The sequence below is a fragment of the Saccoglossus kowalevskii genome, chromosome 13 (assembly GCF_978046115.1).
Source record: "Saccoglossus kowalevskii chromosome 13, keSacKowa6.1, whole genome shotgun sequence".
Lineage (NCBI taxonomy): Eukaryota > Metazoa > Hemichordata > Enteropneusta > Harrimaniidae > Saccoglossus > Saccoglossus kowalevskii.
In genome coordinates this window covers 22,952,056-22,975,844 of record NC_140653.1, presented here as the reverse complement: position 1 = coordinate 22,975,844, position 23,789 = coordinate 22,952,056, and the positions used below count along the sequence as shown (strand labels likewise).

At 36.3% G+C, this 23,789-nt stretch overlaps 1 protein-coding gene across 1 annotated transcript in view; it reads left to right on the top strand.

Annotated features, from left to right (window-relative positions):
* Positions 1-2,129: 2,129 nt before the first annotated feature.
* The window catches only part of NEDD4L (neural precursor cell expressed, developmentally down-regulated 4-like), a 42,619-nt gene continuing 20,959 nt past the window's right edge, over positions 2,130-23,789 (top strand). Inside the window, 9 exon segments of the mRNA NM_001171236.1 lie at positions 2,130-2,207; positions 2,304-2,389; positions 11,704-11,788; positions 12,850-12,888; positions 16,821-16,874; positions 20,396-20,446; positions 20,913-20,968; positions 21,603-21,708; positions 22,180-22,340. Coding sequence (NP_001164707.1) covers positions 2,175-2,207; positions 2,304-2,389; positions 11,704-11,788; positions 12,850-12,888; positions 16,821-16,874; positions 20,396-20,446; positions 20,913-20,968; positions 21,603-21,708; positions 22,180-22,340 — 671 coding nt within the window. The 5' untranslated portion in view covers positions 2,130-2,174.

Here is a 23,789-nt window from a genome sequence, read left to right as displayed (position 1 = left end):
TCTAGTGTCTTTGGTCAGCTATAGCTATTGCGCCCTCGCATACTTATGCATGTAGCCTGTGACACAGACGCGCAAACTTTATGTTCAAATTATTTTAATATCTGCTCGAATGTAAAATGAAGTAAGGTAAATAAGTACATGTGTATATAAATATTGTTGAGAACATACAACATTTTTTTCAATATATAGACATTTTTCTTGGTGATATCATAGACCAATAGGGTTTATGGCAACATGGGCAAATTAGATACAGTGTCTTACAATATACTTTTTATGTCGTTAATTAAAAAAAATACATTATTACATACGAGTGCTTTAATTGGTGTATATGACCTCGGAAATTGACAAAATGCAAGCTGATGGTCATGTTACCAAATACGCTAATTAGTGATATGTTGTAGTAGTGACAAATCGAGTACAATTAACAGCAAACTTGCGTTAGTTTGCGTTTTATTCTAAGATAATTATAACGTGTTTTATTCCTTTTTTTAAAAACATCGTGTAAACTTTGTTATTCATTCGCATTGGATATATCGCGCAGGACTTATTCTAGGGGCAGACATCCAGGCATTTTCACCGACTGCATGGTAACCCTCACGGTCAAAAACAATCTTGGCCCATGGATTCGTTGATAAAACATTATTTCATGTAATCAAAAGGGATCCTTGCTTTTATTTCACTTTCTTCATCCTTATATCATGAAATGTCACATATGTAAAAATGAAGTGAATTACATTATTTTTACTATTGAGTAGTGTTCTAAAACTCAAATTTCTGCGACGCGTTCGTTCCCATAGCAACGTATACAGCGCGTGTGATTCACAATGTTTGTTTACACACAATTACAAGCTCAAAAACAAGATGAAACATTTCGAACTGTTTTTTTTCATTTATGAGTAGGTGGCCTTAAAGTTACAGTGATAAGTAGTGACGTCAGCAGCAACGTTTTACGGTGATTTAGAATTCATAATTTATTACCTCACAATCGTAACTTTTGTACTTATTATAAATAAGCTTCACTACGCTAAAAAACAAAGAAGAAATGTTATTTTTCATCAAGGTTGTAATAATTCTATTCTATTCTATTCTATTCTATTCTATTCTATTCTATTCTATTCTATTCTATTCTATTCTATTCTATTCTATTCTATTCTATTCTATTCTACTATCTCTCCCCACGCAGAGTTTCTAATGACACAAGTGTGGCGTCTGGAGATCACTGTTGGACCGGCTGCTCTGATCGTAATAAGTTGAAGAGGTCATTGAACCAATTTACTGTTACTAAAAATGACCCGCAATGTGCGTGGGCGCTTTTTCTTTCTAGATACTGGAAGTACGTTGCATAAAGTAGTAGTCGTCAATTAATCATGTGGTTGTACATCAGCTTGGGTGGGTCCGAGAGATAACACTCTCATGCAAACGCAGAAAACAGTTAAACAATTCTAGAGTAAATAAATATCAAACTAACTACTAGTAAAATACTTTATTTTAGTAAGAATTAATTTTTGCTGAAAAGACTTTTTGGCTGTTTTGTTTTGGAATTTATTTTCACTGATTTTTGACGAGTTGAATGTAAAATGTAGGAAAAATGTATATTCGCTGGATTTTATTTTCACTGAATCATTTCCTTCAGCGAAAATTAATTCCAAGCGAAAATGAAGGATTTTACAGTAACTAACTAACTAACTAATTAACTAACTAACTAACTAAATAACATTTTTAAGTTGTCATAAAAATTGTGCTTGTAGTTTCATTTTTCTTTTCATGTAGATTTGACATAGTTTCTTTTATTTTTTTTCTATAGTTTTGAAAAAAATGAAAAAGCTTGGCAAGGAAACATTCATGCTACACACGTCAGAACCCGTAGCAACAGTGACTCATATCCACGGGTTTTCAATTGATCCCTAAATAATAACCGATTGATAGAGCGTGGATTACACGTAGTCCAATATTTCGCAATTTCAGGTGGGTGGACTATCGACTACTCATTCACTCTACTACTCGTTTTCTTGACGTCATGGGGAAAGTCATGGAAAACGACATCGTGAACTATGCTAATGAGCCAAATTATATTCAACAAACCGCGTGACCATACGCGTGCGCAGAAGCGACAACTTTCATCGGGATAACTTTAGTACATATTCTCTGTTAGGGTGGATAAAATCTCGTTGTTTATGGACACTGTTCACGGTTTAAGACTGATAGAGGTAAATATGAAGATATATTGATCATTGTCGATTTGTATTTTAACGCGAACTGCGTGATCCATTGCCAATTCACAACAAAAATGCCTTGTATTTCAGGGGGATCCCCCAGGCACCACAAGGATTCTCCGCGTCAAAGTGGTCGCGGGACTGAACTTGGCCAAAAAGGATATTTTCGGAGCAAGGTAATTCGAATATTGTTTTCTCAAATACTTCCCAAAAAACTAGCGGTCATCAATTCGTACCGTTACGTGCACCTGTACGTGATATGTACACAACATGGTGTTACGCGTAACGCCGCCCAAAACGATGGCAGAGTTTATGATGGCCGCGTTGAGTTGTGTTTATTATTCTAAGCTGTATTCATGACGGGCGTGGATGGCTTTTAGGTAGATGAGCAGCGCGTTTATGCTGTCACTAGTTGTCATATTGATCCGTGACAACATCTGTTTTAGTAAAATCAAAAATGACGCCCAGGCGAGTTGTGTGGCAAATACCTTTCGCGTTCCATGTATTGATCACTTCCGGATACCGACGATAGGCTCACCAATGAGGCGAACCTCGCTATGTTTTGACAATATTAAAATATTAAGGTCTTTGACACTTTAGTCTTAACATATTTCCGACGCTCTTTAGTAATACATATATTACATCTTCACTGAGCCTCCTGATCTGGTTAAACACTGCTCAATGGTTGGTTGATGTTGCAGATACAATTCAACTTTGTAAATAAATAAATAAATAAATAAATAAAATAAAAAAAAAATTACACTAATTGGCATAAATTGGAGGTCAATGCTTTGATTTTTCGTATCAGGCAAAATAGAATTGTCTTTATTCTGAATAATAACACTACAGTATTAACCCTTATCCTGTCAGCCATTTGTACTTTTTCATTGACTTGACCAGACTGATAAGGGTTAAAATTAAAAGATGTACTGACAATGCTAATAATTAAGCTAAATATAATCTCAAAAACAATTTTCTTGGCTGAAATTCGCCAATTCAAAACTACTTTGGAACGACTTAGTTAAACCACTCAAGTTTATATGCTATGACCATAACATGTCAGTGATTTAACTAGTTCTTATATGTAATTACAAAAATGATATCTGTATAAACCCAGTTCAGTACAAAGTGTACTACAGCTAAAGAAGCGCATATTCAATGGAAGTGTACATAACTTTAAAATGACATGTATCATAAACTGAATTATTAAATTATGATTAAAGATCATAGACATACCATTGTCATTTATGTAAACTCATACAATACTACAAATATAGTACTAGTATGTGACAGCAGTATTATCTATGACGTATTATGTCACTGGGGAGTCTACAAAAGATGATTTCAAAATTCTGAAATCATTGAAGTGTTGAAAGAAGCAACATTATTGTTTGTAGGTTAGATTGTATTTTTATAAATGGTTGCCCTGGCAACTGCATGGTGGTATGTATTCACACAGAAGTAAGTTGCATAATTGTCATACTTGTCAGGCCGTCTTTCCGGATTTATTATCATCTAGCAGTCGTTTGTAATTAAGTACTGTAAAATACTTTATTTTCGCTGGAATTAATTTTCGCTTGAAAAGGCTTTTTGGGTGTTTTGAATGGAATTTATTTTCACTGATTTTTGATGAGTTGAATGTGAAATATAGGAAAAAAGGTATATTCGCTGCATTTTATTATCACTGAATCATTCCTTCAGAAAAAATGGCGAGTGCAACCAATTAAATTTTATTTTTCGATAGTGCATTAAATAAATTTAAAACTCCAAACTTTGAATATGGTTTCTGAGGCAAAATTCACTGTGAAGTAACTTTTATTCTAATTTATTGTCAAAAAATATACCAGTGGTTATATATGCTTTGTTGTATTACTTACCTACGGTAGACTGGAATTTTGTCAAAATAGTGACTTGACCAATTTGACTAAAAATGTTTTTATTTTCTAAAGGCTCTGTCCATTCATACGTTGTTAACATGTCTTTGGTATAGTATAGAAAAACAACACTATTTTCTATTGACAGATGGTGACAGATCAAAACAGTATCTATGCTGTGAATGCCTTGGCCATTTGTGTCACAAAAAAGCTCCTTCGCTGGAGGGAATTAATTTTATAAAAACTGTTTATTGTTCACATTTGTGGCTAACCTGATGTAAACACCATATGCACATTTATATCTATATCTACTGGGTCCAAATAAATTATTATTATACATCTGTCACCGTAACGACACAAGTTACAGCGTGCTGTAATTTTACGGTATTTTACGGGGTATTTTCATCCTACCATATTAGGAAATGCGAATTCCATATATGGAATGTTACGTGCGTAAACGTCCTCTAATAATAAAAACAAACATGGCTGCCACAAGGGTTTGACCGTACTCAACACAAAGAAGTTCGCTGATTCTGTTCTAAACATTTTGGATTTCGGCATTCCCAATGGTGTATCCTTTCAGGGAAAAGATATATAATAATAAGGTTATTACAAGGATATCTCAAAATATGCACTCAGACAGTACGCCGCACATCCGCTGCGCATCGGTCGATACTCCACCTGTACTGTCTTATAATTTTGTGTCAGTCATATCAATTATGAAATTTGCATATTGTTGGACAAAACAAGCTAGTTATGATGCACAAATAAGGTACTGAAACTGAACTTATTCATGTGAGTTATCATCATCCCCATTCTATAGGATATATATTCTTGATTTGAGGCAGTGACATTATTATTAGTCAATTTACATACTGATAATGATACATTGTATGTTGCATCTCAGGAGGGTTCCGGACTCAGTTCCAGGTTAAGTACCGATAGTTGAGAAATAAACATCTCCCTTAAAAGTACTGTTCTCAAGTGTTTTATTTTTGTCTTTTATTTGGTTGCTAAGATTTCACTGTAATCTGAGAAGGCTTTCCTCCATTACAAGATTTCTATTGTTGGATTGAGGGGGGGGGGTGTATGTGTGTGTGCTGGCCGAACCTACAGCATTCCTTGTACCAATCTAGGTTTTGAAATGCTTGGATGCACGCTGCACTGTGCATGTTGTGTTTCAGCCTATACATGTACATATAGGCCTGAAACCTGATGTGTACGTTATTCTAGCCACCAATGACACAAAAGCAATATTCCCAATGGTGTATCCTTTCAGGGAAAAGATATATAATAATAAGGTTATTACAAGGATATCTCAAAATATGCACTCAGACAGTACGCCGCACATCCGCTGCATACTGATAATGATAATGATAATGATTCCTGTGGTTGGTTTTTGATCATTCATCGAAGACCCTATACAAGAATATATTGTCCTAGAGAAACGCGTCCACAAACCGCTGCACGGTTGGATGACAAGGAATTGACATATTTGGTGCATATTACTTTATAGTACTTTGGTGCAGGTATAGTTTTTAAAACCATCTTGTACAATGTGTATGCTGGTGAAATTTCACTCCCTGTTTTTGACGGATCTCTTTGCATGAATACAACAAATTCATCGGCCATTCGCATACGACTAATTAATATAATCTAATAGATACATTGATTACGTATTAACTATGGTATCTGCTTCCATGCTGTGTGTGTTGCCAAGAATTAGACCTCCCAATGATCCACTGACCTTTTACACATACAATAACAACATACATAAAAATATTAAAGTTCATTCATATCTAGGTCAATATGAGAGGAAGATTTGGATGCAAAGAATATACTGTAGAATACTATATTTTCGCTTGGAATTTAATTTCGCTATTTTCGCTGAAGGGATGATTCCGTGAAAATAAAATCCAGCAAATCTACTTTTTTCCTATACTTCACATTAAACTCATCAAAAATCAGTGAAAATAAATTCCAAGCAAAACGCCCAAAAAGCCTTTTCAGCGAAAATTTATTCCAGCGAAAATAAAGTATTCCACAGTACTTAATTCTTAGAACACCTAAGTCTACTTTTTTCTTCTTTCACAAATAAACCAGTATCATTTTTCAAAATTTTTTTATTTAGATTTTGAGCTTATGGGAAATTATGTCCTTTTGGTCCAAAATTAACAAAAAAAGTAAAAAAAAAATCATGATAATGTGAAAAAATTTTGACAACGTAAATGTAGAATATTTCTGTTGATGTGATGATCATGATGTATGATTGCTAAAGACAATTTGATACATCACGTACATGCAGAGTTACGCTCTATCCGTTATGTCTGTACCATATTTGTTATTGTCGTATTTATTTATAACTTAATTTAATACTATACTGTATTGACATTATTTATATACTACCTGTATACCTAATTTACATGACAGGATTTTATTGGAGCTCAATAGCTTAAGCTAGCGAAAATTGTAAACTGTGTAAACTTGCTTTGCTTAGCTGACTTTAGTTTCTATAAACCCTTAGGGTTGAACCCTGATAGGACTAAGCTTTGATATGGCCCTGATTGTCTGAAGAAAGGACCCCATGTTAAGTTTCAGGCGGGCTCTATACTAATCAGGTCGAACTTCAGACCACGTTAAGCCTCAATTGAATAAACGTAAGGAAGGTAATAATTGGGGGGGGGGGCGATAGTTTGACTTCGGTAAAATACTGCCATGTTAACCTAGCAACTAATGCCTTATTAAAAATCATTTAAATAACAGATCTGATAGTATTAGATCAATTTTTGATTCTTGTCTCTGTTCAACACCCCAAAAGCCCGTCTTGGATGTGATACTAGATAAAATACATATAATTGGATACAATGACAGCTTTAGGGTCAAGGTTAGTGGCAATAATGTGAGCATAATCTGCTGTGAAAATCTCTCTCATTTTAATCAAAATATCTTTTAGGCCATGTCAAAAAAGTGCCTAATTTTTTAGTTCAAATAGTATTAGAAACTTTTTTTAGCTCTGCTGTTGACTTTGTCGAGCGGAGCTTATCATATGAGTGATTGTCCGTCATCGTCCGGCGTCCGTCGTCCGTGTCAATGTTTTACTTTTTCGACTTCTTCTTGAAAACTACAAGCCTGAATGCTTTGATACTTGGTGTATATGTACCTTGGGTAGACCTCTCTCAGATTTGTTCATTTCATGATCATATCTTCAATTCTCTAATTTTGGTGAATATTTTTGTCATTTTTGGTAAAAAGTGATATTTTCAACTTCTTGTTAAGAACCGCAAGTCCAATTGCTTTGATATTACATATATAGGTACTACATGTGGATCTCTCTCAGATTTGTTCATTTTGTAATGATATCTTTAGTGCCCTAATTTTGGTGAATATTTTTGTCGTTTTTGGTAAAAAGTGATATTTTCGACTTCTTGTTAAAAAACGCAAGTCCAATTGCTTTGATATTACATATATAGGTACTACATGTGGATCTCTCTCAGATTTGTTCATTTTGTAATGATATCTTTAGTTCTCTAGCTTTAATGAATATTTTTGTCATTTTTGGTAAAAAGTGATATTTTCAACTTCTTGTTAAGAACCGCAAGTCCAATTGCTTTGATATTACATATATAGGTACTACATGTGTATCTCTCTCAGATTTGTTCATTTTGTAATGATATCTTTAATTCTCTAATTTTGGTGAATATTTTTGTCATTTTTGGTAAAAAGTGATATTTTCGACTTCTTGTTAAAAAACGCAAGTCCAATTGCTTTGATATTACATATATAGGTACTACATGTGGATCTCTCTCAGATTTGTTCATTTTGTAATGATATCTTTAGTTCTCTAGCTTTAATGAATATTTTTGTCATTTTTGGTAAAAAGTGATATTTTCAACTTCTTGTTAAGAACCACAATCATTTATGGTGAAAAATGATATTTTTGAATTCTTGTTGAAAACAGCAAGTCCCATTGCATTGATACTATGCATATTGTTCATTTTCTAATGATATCTTCTGTTCTTTAATTGAAATGTGCATTGCTAACAGCGGAGCTATCTCAGCCGAGAGGCTGCTTGTTTTTTGTGCGCTGAGGTTTATGTAAATACTTCCAAAACATGATAGGCATATCATATTTGTTGAATGAGTAGCGTATATGCTTACATTAAATGATAGAGGTGTATATGGTCAAATTTTTTTTATATTTGTACTTAGGCCAGACTTTTTTTATTCCTTGTTTTGCAAGTTTTTATAAGACAATTTTTTTGAGGAGGGCGGAAAAAAAATAAAATTAATTCCTTTTTTCCATTAGATTTGTGTAATTCGCAAAAAATGTAAGTGTGATCATTGATCAGAGAGAAGAAATGAAATAAAATTTTATTCCATGTTATTGTTTCTCATCTGCACGAGACTTCAATAATTTGATCATGATACGAAAATGCAACTTGGATTTGTTATGCGGCGGGCGGTAAACAAATGAAGATAAAAATAATAGTTTTTTAGCATTTTTTTGCTCGTACAAGCCGGCAGGCGCGAGAAATTACGCCGAAATAAAATTATATTTTTATATCATTTTCAGCTCCTGTTCATTCGACGGGTTCGCGAAACAAGGGATAATAAAAGTCTGGCCTTATTGTAAATGCACTACTAATATGAAAGCAAATATGGTATGCTTTTTATCGTCTGAGATGTGGTTTAGTGTAATTATCATGTACAAACTGCCAAAACATGCTAATATTTTCGCAACTTCCTTAAAGCACGATAAATGATTACAAAATAGACTGTATTATCTGTTGACATTTCATTAGTGTTATAACTACCAATCCATAGAGGATAGATGCTATATTTATTTATAAATTGTCATTGATTGAATTCGTCAAATACATCATGTCGTGTTTTATAAATATAACGTTATCATAATTAATATTCTGTACATGTTCATCTGTATATCAGCTTACCAATATTATCTGCATGTGTATTTATGATAGTTATTATACACCGTACATTACATATATATATAATATATGCATTGAAATGCAGTTTCTCGTCCACTTGTCTGTAAGGTTTGATTTTTTGTCACCGCAGTGATTTGCATTCCAATTTTTGTTTTCCATGTGTGTTTCTAATAATTTATCAAACCGCTCGGCTGAATTCATGCTCTTATCAAAAATTCTTCGAAGTTAGATGGAAAATTGGTTGTTTTTGTCCTCAATGCTTGGAAACGTAATGTCGAAACAATAAGTTGTTTGAATCGAATGGTTATGTTTGTTCTGAATTCTTCATATGTCTAGAATGTAGCAACTTTTTTGGTGGATACAGAAAATGTTCCATTCAAATCATTGTGCCCTGTAACTACTGATTTTGTAGGAACCCTAAGTCAAAATGAAATCCTCCACAATCAAATTAAGTCAGCTTGTCGACTGCTGGGTTTGGGGGGTGGGGTGGGGTGGGATGTGGTTCGTCTTTTAAGAAAAAAATAAAATTTTATGTGATGATTGTATAGGTGACTTGTGGCACTAACAAATATTTTCCGTTCCCTGATTTTCTTTGTTTTTACATTTATTATGTTTGTAAAATATTAATATCTTGTGTCACAGCAATCCTAGTTCAAATAAAGCATTTCTTATATGGCAACCCCCCCCCCCCCCCCAGATGCATGGCGCCAGGAACAGCCACTGGTGGCGCTGTATACAATTAAAACCTATTTAGGCTTGCTTACGCTCATGCAGACTACAGTGTACAAGCCATAAACACTTGTTAAATTTGGTGACCAGTTTAGTATGATAGAAAGCGTGTACAGTATTCAAATTACCACAATAGACAAGTGGGGTCAAGACCGAATATACATGATTCTGGCGTTTCATAATAAATGCTTTCTATTAATAATTTAATAATTGCACTTTCAAATAATATTCATGAGATATGTCTTCGTCATAACCTCGTTAAAGGTTATGAGCATATTGTGTATGCAGTGCGCATGCTTTGGTCCCTTTTTCCATATTCCACAACCAATGCGTCATCACAGTGAGGTCATTTGCAATATACGTTTTATGTAAGTTACGTTCAGCAGCATGGTGCTGCTGTAACAAAAATAAAATTCCCTTCTACCGACTATCAGCAAACTGACATGTTTGTATTTTCCACCATGACAAAGCAGGAGTATTTTTACACCCCAGTATTGCTACTTCCAGGAAAGTGGTCTATTTCAACTCACTTAAAGCATGCCCTCTATGGCAACTCAAAAAAGCATGCCCTCTATGGCCCTCTATGAATCTTGTGATGAGTTGTTATGTCACAGTCAAGGTTAAAATAACAGTGTAAAACAAAAAAGACATGCGCAGTATTATTAACAATGTAGCCAATGGGGTTCCATATAGTACAGTCCCAGGAATTGACACTACTCCTTTATAACTCCATGGGAGATTACAGTGCAGCTTAATTTCTAGGCAGTTTACTTGGCTTGGATACATGTAGCTGTAATATTATAAGGTTATTACGTGGATACCGAAAAGTATGCACAAAGACAGTACAGCAAGAGTATCGGCCAGCGTATCGATGCGACCACATACTGTCTGAGTGCATACTTTTCGGTATTCTCATAATAACCTTATTATTATACATCTTTTTCTCCCAGGGATACAGCATGGGAATGCCAAAATACAAAAAGTTTAGAACAGATTGAGCAAACTTCTTAGTATGGGGTCCGGTCAAACCCTGGGGGCTGCCATGTTTGTTTTTATTATTAGAGGACTCTTATGCGCGTAATTGTTCCATATTTGGAATTTGCAAATTGTAAAATACTGCAAAAAAAATTACATCACGCTATAACTTATGGTGTTACAATGAAAGATGTATAATAATAACTAATTATTTATCACTCCGGAAACAATCACTTGACTTGTCTTATGATGTAAGATGTTTACTGACAAGCACACTGAATGACGTAGAGGAGAGCTCAGGCCGAGGATATTAGACATGCTTTTGACTTGAGTGCTTTTATATATATATATATATATGCATTGATTTCCGATAACATTGTGCTGTAATTTCACAGTTGTACTAACATAATTCAATATTTAATGTGATCTTTCACTGGACAGATTCTAATACAGACTTTTCGTATGTATTGTAAACCAAATGTTCAGAATATTCATAGGCAGACATGTTGTGTCCTTGAATGACATTTTAAAATGTAATACTATATTTCCGGTACAGTATTTGCTTTATTAGTAGCGCACACACTTATACTTATACTCAAAATTAGTCATATTTTAATGATCTTGCAGACAATATATATACTGGTATTTAAAGCCAACAAAGGTGCGATACGAGTCAACAATTTTGTTGGAAGTTTCAGTAATACCAACACTGATTCATATTCATTAAAAGTTTCATTCATGTTTGTGACCACAAATGCTTCTAACAGAGAGAATATGGAATATAAGATACTGCTTTGATTTCACAAATTTTCTTAAAATTTGACTGGGAGGGGGAATCGTGATTTACTGTGGCTGTAAATTCTTTGGCTGGGGACATTGAACCCTGTAAAGTCCTTATAATTATTAAATCATAGTAATTTCCCATGACAAAAATTTAAAAGTTTATCTTTTACTTTCTTTCAGTGATCCGTATGTGAAAATACACTTATTTCGAGGTGACCGTGAAGAAGGCTTGATTTGTTCTGTAAACACCAAAACCATAAAAAAGGTAAAACTGTCTGTTTTTCTATTCAATAGCATGAGTTATTTTTTTATTTCATCTATCTAATCTTTGAAAAATTTAAAAAAAAAATCCAATTCATCATTTCCAACTTTGTGTAGCGTACAATAAACTTCCTTGAATTTGAAAGCTTGGATTGATTAAAAGCCTGGAGGCGTGAATGGGCAAGAACACAACAAACAAACATCTGTATTGAATGTCATTCTGATATTGTCATACGTTGAATAGACAACTACTTTTTATAATGAGCATTTCTAGTAAAAAAAAAAACCTATAAGCTAGCAGATTTTTATCTGGAGAGCTTTGCATAACTAAATCCATGATTTTTCAATTCTTACTGTTTAAAGGTGCAAAGTGAAATTTACGTATTCATGCTTATGAACAAAGAGGCACTGCTGTAAAATACTTTATTTTAGCTGGAATTAATTTTCGCTGAAAAGACTTTTTGAGTGTTTTGTACGGAATTTATTTTCACTGATTTTTGTTAAGATGAATGTAAAAAATAGAAAAAATAGTATATTTGCTTGATTTTATTTTAATTGAATTATCCTTTCATCGAAAGTACTGAAAATAAATTCCAAGCAAAAATAAAGTATTTTTGGATAGTATATTGAAATTGTGCTAATTTGTGGTGCAAAATGTCTTGTACTAAGAGTCTTCTATTCCTTGTGTAGTTACTGTACATAATTATCACAATGATAACTATATTTCTTTCATTGATTTTTCAAAGTTGAACTAAACTAGAAGCCCTTTAGTCCTTCATCAACAATGCTAGACAATCTTGGACCATGGCACCATTGTTGTTAGCTCCTAGAAGTAAATTTTTAACACGCTCCACAAAATAACGCCACATAATTTTCAACAATTTAGACCCAAGGACTGTAAGGCATCAAAAATTCTTCCATTTGGTCAAAATTCAACAAAGATATTACGGTATAGAGATATATAGAAAAATGAGTAAAATGTTGCTTCCAGATTATGGCGAGAGAAATAGTGGGATTGGTTTATAGAATTATGGCCTTCACCTGTCTTTACTGTTTCTATTTCAGACTCTGAATCCAAAATGGGATGAACAGTTTCTATTCAGGGTGAGTATTATTGTGCTTTATAGCTTCCTCCTCAACTGAGGCCATTTTATACTACGTTCACGTTACAGGATCTCGGCACATGCCAAAATGTTTAATCTTTTGCAGACGAATTACATCAGTTTCTTCATTTCAGCAGCCATGCTATGGTTGAGTTTTGTAAAATTTTCTAAAAACATGTGTCATTTATATGATCAGTATCTGAGGGTCAGTACTCATCAAGATAGTAAGAATGTAAATGTTATTCGAGTTCTCTTGAATGTTGCTGCCTGGGTTCCTGATGCAAATTTATTTTAAGTGTCACTGTCATTGTACCGACCGTTTCACGTTTGTGATGGGTCCCATATTTTTGTTGGCGCAGGTGGCGTTATATAGTTCTATTCTGGTCTTAGCCAGAATGCTAAGAAAAATGACAATACAATATTTACGGTACAATGAGAATGTAAACGAGCCTCATGATGGTGAAATTAAATAAGGGCCTTACTTAAATTACTTCTCTTAAGCAAATGCTATCTAGCATGTTATTAGTCCCTGTTCGAACGAAGTCCGAAAACGAGGACTTAGAATTCGGTCTTCGTCCGTGCGTCTGTGCGTCCATGCGTCCGTCCGGAGTCGTATCTCAGAATCCCTTGGGCCGATTCCGTTCATTCTTTGCATGTGCCTAGTACTTTTTGTGGGACATATGCACATGCAGTGGTTTAGCGATTTGATTCAAAATGGCCGATTGGCAGCCATCTTGTTTTTTGAAAATAGTGTATTTTGGACATGCTTTGGCAGTTTTCTTTTAAACTTGGTACATAGATTATACATGTTAGGATACATGTCCATGACGATTTATTTCACAATTGGATCAAAGATGGCCGACTGGCAGCCATCTTGTTTTTTGAAAATGTCGTATTTTGGACATGCTTTGTCAGTTTTCATTCAAATTTAGTACATAGATCATACATGTTAGGATACATGTCCCCGGCAGTCCGTGAGTTCCTGAGTCTGTCCGTCCGTCCCTGTGTCCGTCCCTCCGTCAATGCGTCAGTCTGTCCAGAGTCATATTTCAGAATCCTGTGGACCGATTCCGTTCATTCTTTGCATGTGCCTAGTACCTTATGTGGGACATATGCACATGCAGTGGTTTAGTCATTCGATTCAAAATGGCCGACTAGCAGCCATCTTGTTTTTTTGAAAATGTTGTAGTTTGGACATGCTTTGTCAGTTAGGATACATGTTCATGATGATTTATTTCGCAATTGGATCAAAGATGGTCAACTGGCAGGCATCTTGTTTTTTGTTTTTTTATGCGGTATCTCTTTATGCGTGCTCTGTCAGTTTTCATTCAAATTTGGCACATACATGTACTTTATACATGTTAGGATGCATGTCCATGACAATTTGTTTCAAAATCTGGTCAAGGATGGCCGATTGACAGCCATCTGACTTTTTGGCCTTACTACTATATTTGCACAATTTATGTACCATTTTCATTCGTATTGGCACATACATCATACATATCAGTGTGTTTCATAATCAGATCAAAGATGGACGAATAACGGCTGTTTTTATTTTTGGCCATATTACTACTACACGGAACACGTGTTTTGATGTAAATAAACAATCTGTTGTATACGCCACTTGGAACTCAAGTTTCAAGGACAGGCTCGCGACAACCCCTCTGCTTTAAAATGACAAGCACAAAGAGAACTTAACAAAATTTAACGGGGACTGTGTCATTTTCAATGACTTGTTTTAGTTATATTAGCTAATCTGTAATTTTGGTTATTTAATATATAGCTAATTTAGGTGAAAGTAAATTCCCACAATGAGATTGTCTGTTCTTTTAATAGCTAACTTAAAATTCAGTTATTTCATGCATTGAGTCTCGTTCACTAAAATGATATGCAGCTATTCCAATGTGGTTTACAGTAATGTATCGGCTAGCATGAGGTCATTTTGGTAAATTAATAAATATGCCAATAAAAATAGATCCGGTCAGAGGTGACACCAGCTCGGACTTTATAAAATGAATGTGAATTAATAAATATGCCAATAAAAATAGATCCGGTCAGAGGTGACACCAGCTCGGACTTTATAAAATGAATGTGAATTAATAAATATGCCAATAAAAATAGATCCGGTCAGAGGTGACACCAGCTCGGACTTTATAAAATGGATGTTATTTTATACATGCATGGGTTACGCAGCAGACATTCAGATTCAGGTCATACATGATTTACTCTGTATGACAATGTAATAATTAGATGTGGTTCGATTTATTAATGAGTAACTGATAGCTCCAAAATAATAACCACCTTTATAAGCTTTCAGAAGGATTTATTCATTCTTTTTTGGAGACTTCAAGTTCTTGGTAGTAATGACTGGCTGATGATGCTCAAAACTTTGTTTACATAATCTTTGCTCAAAGGGAATTTCCAGCATCGGTTTTATTCACATGTATATGACTTATTTAAATTTTTTTTTTCTTTTTTTTACTTGATTCTCTACTTTGACTAGGTTTTCAAGGAAAACACTTACACGAGTAATCATTAGAAATTTTTATTACAATTAGTTCTAAGATATACATATTTGTGTATTGTTTGGTTTTAGACCCCCTAAGATTGTCAACAATTTCTGGTGGTTAAGGATGCTCTTCTAATAAAGCAAACATAGTACATAGGCCAGTTAAGGTCTAGATTTTGAAAAAACGTTTCACCTGAAAATTAAAACATAATTTTTTCACGTTTTTACATATCAGAATGTACCCAAATATTTAACATTTCACCACCAGTTCTCTCTTTTAATCACAAATTCGCAAAATAGTCCTGTTTATAGTCTGCACTTTGCTTCAGAGTATTGGGACGAAAATAGTGAAATATTTTGAGTAAAAACTGAAAATTGCCTCAAATTTTGCCAGTTGGCTCCAAAAGTAGGGTTCATTTCCAGAAATAATTCAAAAATATAACAAAAAAGTGCAGAATAATTTGGGAGAGAAAGTCTGATGTTGAAAAGGTTGAAGCAAATAAACATAATAATTTATGTCTATAAATGCTAAGGCTGTACGTGATATTTTTTAAAAATTGACATTCGTAGCGTGGTAATTGCATTTTATTTGCATAATTCCAAACAACAATATTATCATGCATTACGGCTGTTATGTAAATTGCAGGAAATAGACGAACCCATTATTGGGGGTGAACTGTTGCAAAACCAGTGTCAGTTCTCTTGCACCCAGTGTGGTTATATGAACAGTCTGTAAAACTGACAGATTAAATGAGGGCATGATTTGGTATGATTATACAAGCTATATTTAGATATGATTTCAACCTGTCATTGATGATCTAAATTTTGTTGCTTGATTCAGCGTGAAATGGATTTAATTCTTGTAGTTTGAAATATTCAGAAAATAGCAAAAAACTCACCCAAATTTTCATTCCATGGTTTTGGGAATTTGATGTAAACATATTCCTTGTCATGCCGTGGTACAGTCTGGAGGGGATGGCTGAATAAAAGGACCTTATTTGTAAAACTAACATAACATAACATAACATAACATAACATAACATAACATAACATAACATAACATAACATAACATAACATAACATAACATAACATAACATAACATCACATCTGAATTCCATCTTAGTTTGGATGGTGTTAGAACATAACATAACATAACATAACGTAACGTAACGTAACATAACATAACATAACATAACATAACATAACATAACATAACATAACATAACATAACATAACATTACATCTGAATTCCATCTTAGTTTGGATGGTGTTAGAACATAACATAACATAACATAACATAACATATAACATAACATCTGAATTCCATCTTAGTTTGGATGGTGTTAGAACATTGTTTCCCAATACATGATGTCCTTATTGAGTTGCATTGTTTGAATGTTATAATTCCTGTTTATTATTCTAGGTAAACCCAAGAGACAATCGAGTTTTATTTGAAGTATTTGATGAAAATCGAGTTGTAAGTATTTGTTTTTAAATACTGTATCTTATTGGGTGCAATCTCAGTAACTCAATCAGCCTTATGTTCACTCCCTGTTTTCTCTGCACTGAGTGTGCATCGTAGCAAAACAGTGTGGTTCAGTACAAAAATGGACTAGACATAAATGGTCGTCATTTTCAAACTGCAGTTGAAAAAGTGATTCGCTCAAGGAAGACACTTTTGATTTGACAAAGTCTATCAAACCGTTATAATCAAGTTTTCCGTCTGTGTATCCCTGACGTACTCTCCCACCGCGGTATAAAATCTGAATTTGATACATAATGCACCAGTAATGTAAAAACAACTTTTAGTTTGGACCAAAACTGTAGTGAAACTGCAGCGCATCCAATGCTAAGAAAACTTTACTTTGAGCCTTCCCGCCAACGACGAGTTCATTAATACCTGGGATTACTAAACACTTAACACTTTGAATGCCTATACAACATATAACCTGTGTATGTATAGTTACCCGCATCTAGCAAGATAATGTAATGATCCCAATTGTGGGCGCCATCAAGTCTAGATTGGACAAACACCCAGATGTTTTGCAAAGTTCCAAGATATATTGCTAACTGACTGTCCGAATAATTCTCAGAACCTCTGTAAAGTGAAGGAGTGTTCGGTGATGTCTGATTCTTTGGGTATAACCTCCGAAAAGACTCCGAGAAGCACGCCGTGGGAAAATGTGGGAGGTCATTAGTCCTAGTGACCCGATGTTCATACCCTCAGCCTTGATCCTGAACCATTCACTCTTGATAGCAACACCAACTGCGCGGCTCCCTGGGTCCAGCAGATTGCTGAACGTGGCAGAGGGCACAGAGGCGGTGTTGATGGGTGGGCGTTGGTCCCCTGCCCTAAGACCCCAGGGTGGGGTAACTTTATGACTAGCTCTTTCCGCTGGACCAAGCAATATCTGATTGGTGTGTTGTCCGGTACCGAAACCAGCAGAGTCTGAAGCCAAACCTCATGCTCCCGACGGGATCCCTTGGTTTCTTTCCATGACCCAGGTACCACAAACTTTTGTTTGGCGGGGTGGGTAAAGGGAGGTGGCTGCGTTCTGTGGAGTTTCTTGGCATCTCAGTCAGAAACAGTCCACCACGCCCTGAGAGCAGAGCTGCGACCCATTAAATTTTTGTGGCCAGCACACTTGAACGCATCACAGTGCTTCTCCAGGACTCTGAAGTCTCAGAGGCAGAACGCACCAGCCTCCTAGACCAGCAGACACAATTGTTGGAGGAACATCGCATGGCTATGTGTGATATCCTGCAGTGTCATCTGGCTTTTAGCAGGGGCTACCTCTGTGCAGCAGGATGCTGTTTTGGCAGCTTGTGTTTTCGCCGGCGAACTGAGTCACGGGGTGCGCCACCCCCTCAGTTTTGCAGACTGGACCTTCTCCGCCCTCTTTGATGGGGAGATGGAGGGTGCAGTCTCGGAGTTCGGGAAGCCACCGCGAGCCAGTTAGCTGCGAACGGGACCCCAAGCGGAGAAAACATAACGGCTGAAGTTGGCACCCACTAGCCAGAAGCATAGGTGAGTGCCCCTATTCTCTCGGGGGAGGGACAAGGGACGGTGCACCCCTCAGGAAGAAGGGACCTCTTTCTCGGGTGGCCCTCCCTCCCCATGTCGCAGGGGAGGTGAGTTTGACATTTCTGTCTGCGACAAGAGGGATGGGTAAGTGTTCGACGAGGGCACACCTGCATCTTGACGCTGGTGTCGCCCAACTGACCAACCAAGGCCTGGTTTCCACTATTTGGGATTTGTCGGTTGTGTTGTCAGCTCTAAGTGAACAACCCTTTGAACTGCTGGAATTAGCACTACTGAAATGTTTGACGTGGAAAACCATCTTCCTTCTAGCTCTCGCCTCTGGTAGGTGTTGCTCCGAGTTAGGGGCCTTGTCCTTTTGGGGAGGTTGTGTCGCCTTTATGGACAATCAGGCTGTGCTAAAGACACGAATCAGGTTTCTTGCCAAGAACCAAATCCCAAGACTCGATCCACAGTCGTCATCCCCTGCTTGGCCAATATTGTTCGCCCAGAGGATCAGGAAGAGTTGCTTCTATGCCCGTTTCGAGCTTTGAGTTGCTATGAGAGACATACTGGGGAGTCGAGGCAAGGCAACAAGCACATGTTTATGTGTTATAGCCAGAGTAAGCAGGATAGGCCAGCCTCCAAGACTTCCATTCCTAGGTGGATCACTTTGACAGTGTTTGAGGTTTACTACCAACAGGCACCCTCGGCACAGGGTTTACAGAGATACCAAATACGAGCGCATGAGGTTCGTGCAATTGCTAACTCATTAGCTCTTGCGTCAGGTGCCCCCTTGAGCAGGCTTATGGAGAACGCAAAACCTCTTTATCAATTATTACCTAAGAGACGCGCAGTCCATTGAGGAAGGTCTTTTTAGGGTGGGTCCTGTCGTCACGGGTCAGACTTTGATTATTGACCCAGCCCGGACGACCACAGGGATCCCTGCGCATAGGCGATAGAGCAGTCTCGGCTACAGATTTGTGCGGAGAAGTTTCTTCTGTCAGCGCTCCTGGGACATTCCCAGGTCTCATCAGCTTTTGGTCTCATTAAGAACTGTTTCGGCCGCTTCTTTTTGGAATGCTAGTTACCCCCAAATCATCAAACTTTTGATTTTGATTAATTTGAATAAAAGAATTTTTGTTTCAGAAGTACCACCTTACTATTGCTTAGACAAATATTATGTCAAATGTACAAGTTGGCAATTCATATATTCATAAAAAAATATCCAATCGTCATGGAAATGAAGTCCCTTTAGTGGTCGCTATACATAGGTTTGATTGTAGTAGCAAATATTCAATCGCACGGTCATCTATTGACTGTAAATATGATTGATTGATTTAAAATACTGCAATTATTTGAGATTGTGTGATTTATGCATGTAGTATTTAAATCAGCCAATGAAACTAATTCTCGGTACTCGATAACCGTACTTGATAACTGACTGACAATACAAGTATTTACTGTCAACACCATATTGTAATGAACACCAAAACAGCAACATTGCCAGTTAAGTTGCTGACTGATTTGCAATTATGATTATGACTGGTTAACCAAGTGCGCTGTCTGGCTGAATGCGTGAATTTACGAGCAAAATATGACACACACCGGATTCACAGGCGACTGTGTACTAACATTTCATACTGTGTCAGTACATACATTTTGTTTTGATAATTTTACTATATTAGCAATTTATACGAATGAATGAAATAAATTATACCGGTAAAAAATATTCAACATGTCCGCCACTATTAGTTTGTCATCTCCTGTTGAGGTTGGTATGACCCAACTTGTTCTAATCCCATACAATCTCCAGGCGCGCATAGCAATCCAGTCCGCAACTTGGCCGGCAATGATGTTTTGGTGTTTTGAGCAACAGTAACGTAGTGATAGGCTATTATGTGGTATTGAACTAAGATATCGCTTATTAAAACTAGAAAGCAACAGAAAATTAATATCTACTTATTTTATCTTTATAGACGAGGGATGATTTCTTAGGTCAAGTTGAGATGCCCTTGCAGACTTTACCAGTAAGTCCATCAATGTAGAGAATTATTCCTTATTTGAGACTAACCATTCCATTTATTTGTGATATGAGTGCGAGGTCACTTGCCAACATGATTGATGTCTTGATCAGTTATGAGTGACAAGTAAAATTTTCCATAAAATCATATCTGCATTAATGTCTCACACTTGATTTGACTGATATCGATATATTTTCATTTCATTTTGTCAACGCATTATTAAATTTATAGAGGTAGGAAGCATAATGACATGTTCTCAGTCTCGGAGATTGAAAAAATTAAATATTCATTTTCATAAATGTACCTTAGCATCTGATTGGTTAGATTTCAGGTCATAGGTCAAAATTTCAGTGACCCTGGGTCAAAGTGAATTCAATACAACAAATGACAGATACTAGTTTTATAGCATCTGGTAAATTTAATCCAATCTGGGTTATTTAATTTGTCAGATGCACTTTGTCTTTCTTTGCAGACTGAGAATAGAGCAGGTGAACTCCCATATAAGGATTACATACTTCGACCCAGGAGGTAGGTACCGGTAGAATGTTCTTATTGCTTTCTTTCTTGTTTTTGTTGAAGAATTGTTCCAAGTAGATGATTGAAGCGGGATGGTGATCACCTGCGCATGCGTGGGAATTGGGTCCCAAGCGACGATAACAACACACGCTAAAAACGCAAAGGCTCATGGGTAGATGCTTGTTTGTAAACAATGACACGCTATGGCCATCTGTCGCATGCGCAGGTGACAGCTCCCCTGCTTTAAATATTACAGTTTGGTAAGGAGTCGAAAACATTATTCGGTATAGTGAAAATTAAAATGATACAAGTCAATTTTGTGTTTTTGTTGCTCTAGTTTTCACAGCAATTTTCTACTGAAATGTAGTTATGAAAATTAAATGATTTAATTTCCAATAAAAATATGAGAGGCGTTTTGCAGAGAAGTTACTATTGGATGTGATCTAAGCTCCACTACTGTGGTAGAGAAGCGATTGATAGCGATCATTTATTTTTTTTTTCTCCCATTTAAATAAATTTGTGAAAAATTTGAAATATGAATATATAAAACACTGACACGGTAGAAAGTCTGTCTTTCACTATGTAGAATGTCCATAGTTTGATTATTTTCATGATATTTACAGAGTAATTTTTTTCCTTTCCCAAGTGCAAGGTCAAGGGTGAAAGGTCATCTGCGAATTGTGATTGGGTACACACGTGATGAGAGTACGCAAGATGATAACATTTCTGAAACATCAACGCAAATTGAAGAGGTAAACAAATGTTTTAATTTTTGTACTGAACTTGTATTATTTTGAATTATGGATACCATCAATTTGATTATTGAAGTGAAAATTTGACTGTTACATCTGGGCACCATCAGTGTCAGGTGACATTCAGTAGTGTCAGGTGACAGCCAGTAGTGTCAGGTGACAGCCAGCAGTGTCAGGTGACAGACAGCAGTGTCAGGTGACAGACAGCAGTGTCAGGTGACAGCCAGTAGTGTCAGGTGACAGCCAGTAGTGTCAGGTGACAGCCAGTAGTGTCAGGTGACAGACAGCAGTGTCAGGTGACAGCCAGTAGTGTCAGGTGACAGCCAGTAGTGTCAGGTGACAGCCAGTTCAAATATCCATAAAGCATTTGTAATATCAATAAGTAAAATAAAGCATAATGCTAGAGTTGAACAGAAGCAAATAAAATTCTTGAAATTACTATTCTGATATAATTTATTTTTGTTGAAGTAGCCTGGTTGGGAGGTGCTAGAAATAGAAAACGAAAATGAGGTACAACAGAATTCTACACAACCACCGCTACCTGCAGGATGGGAAGAGAGAGTGGACAACAACGGCAGGGTATTTTTTGTTAATCATAATCTTAGAACGACACAGTGGGTAAGACCTACAGGGTAAGTCGCTATGGCAACATGTCATGCCTGTGAAATGAATATTGATATTAAGTTTTGCCATTTTCACAAAGAAAGAAAAATCATTTTTTAAAAACATTTTTTTTTACCCAATCATAGTTTTCTGGTTTGCCACTGTGGAGGGCATGTGTCATGCCTTGTGTCATGTGTCATTCTTAGCTTTGATTTTGATTGGTCGAATGTCAAATATAATAACTGTGAAATTGAATGATTCTTAAAATATTTAAAGAGATATCATTTGATATTTTTGGGCATTTTTAATTGTGTGTTTAATGTACGAAGTACGTTGAACATTATTTGTGACGTTTATCTCGCGTTATATCTCATAGACTCGCGTGACTAATTGATTACATGACGTCATTAGTTTGTTGTTTCGCCATCTTGTAACACTAGTTTGTTCGCGCTACTCTTCAGGAATTTATCACAATTTTAATTCCTCATTCCACGTCATGGAGAACACTACTAACGTTAGAAGAAGAGGCAGGAAGCGACGCACGGCCGGTGAACAAGAGCCACAAGTAGCAAACTCTCGTCAAGAAAGAGTCGAAGTTACCCCAAGTCGTCCGGGGCCCTCGACTCGCTCATTAGCAAGGCAGCGGCGTCCTCGAGTTTTGGACCAAGATAATCCTAATAATTGGTCGGCTGCGGTTTTGAGACAGAAATTAGAAGGGGTAGGCATAATTATGCATCACACGTCGTCCAGGAAAGTACTGATTCAGACATATAACATGAATAAGAGACGGAATGCTCCCTCTATATCGACGAATAATGCCAACATTCCTGAGCCCAATGAACAAACACAATCAACTAGTACAGAGATACGTCCGCGTGCAAGTAATTTGCATGGGATCGCTAGCACGGAAACGTGTCCACATGAAGATATTTTGTCTGGGAATCGGCCTTTGGAAAGAGATACTGGTACTACTAGTGCATCGGCAACCGAAATGGACAATCGCCGCGAAATAGTTGCGTTACAACAGTCCATGCATGGTATACACGAAAGATTAGACTTTCTGTGTCAACAACGTAATTCCAATATGGCGGTGGCATCATCTTGTAGTGTGCCTATAGTTACGGCCCCCGAACGTTTGAATTTTCAACCGGAGGATCGATTAACAACAGGCAACACCACCCAAGCAAATATCTCAGGTCAGTCTTCAGGTTTTTCTACTGAGATAAATAAATTTGGAAAATCATCGAACGATCTGCCGCGTCTTATATCAGTCTCATCGTCTTTGAGAAAGAACATTATTGAAGGGAAATATGTCAATCTTGCGGCTTTGCTTATACCGTCACACGAGTTGTTGGGCAGCAAGCTAATTTCTGATTCACTTGGCAATGAGATCAGAATTAGGGGTAACGTTGATCATCGCTTAAATAAGATTTTAACTTTAAGCGAATTTTTTGACTGCTTTTGGAAAGTACAAAGCA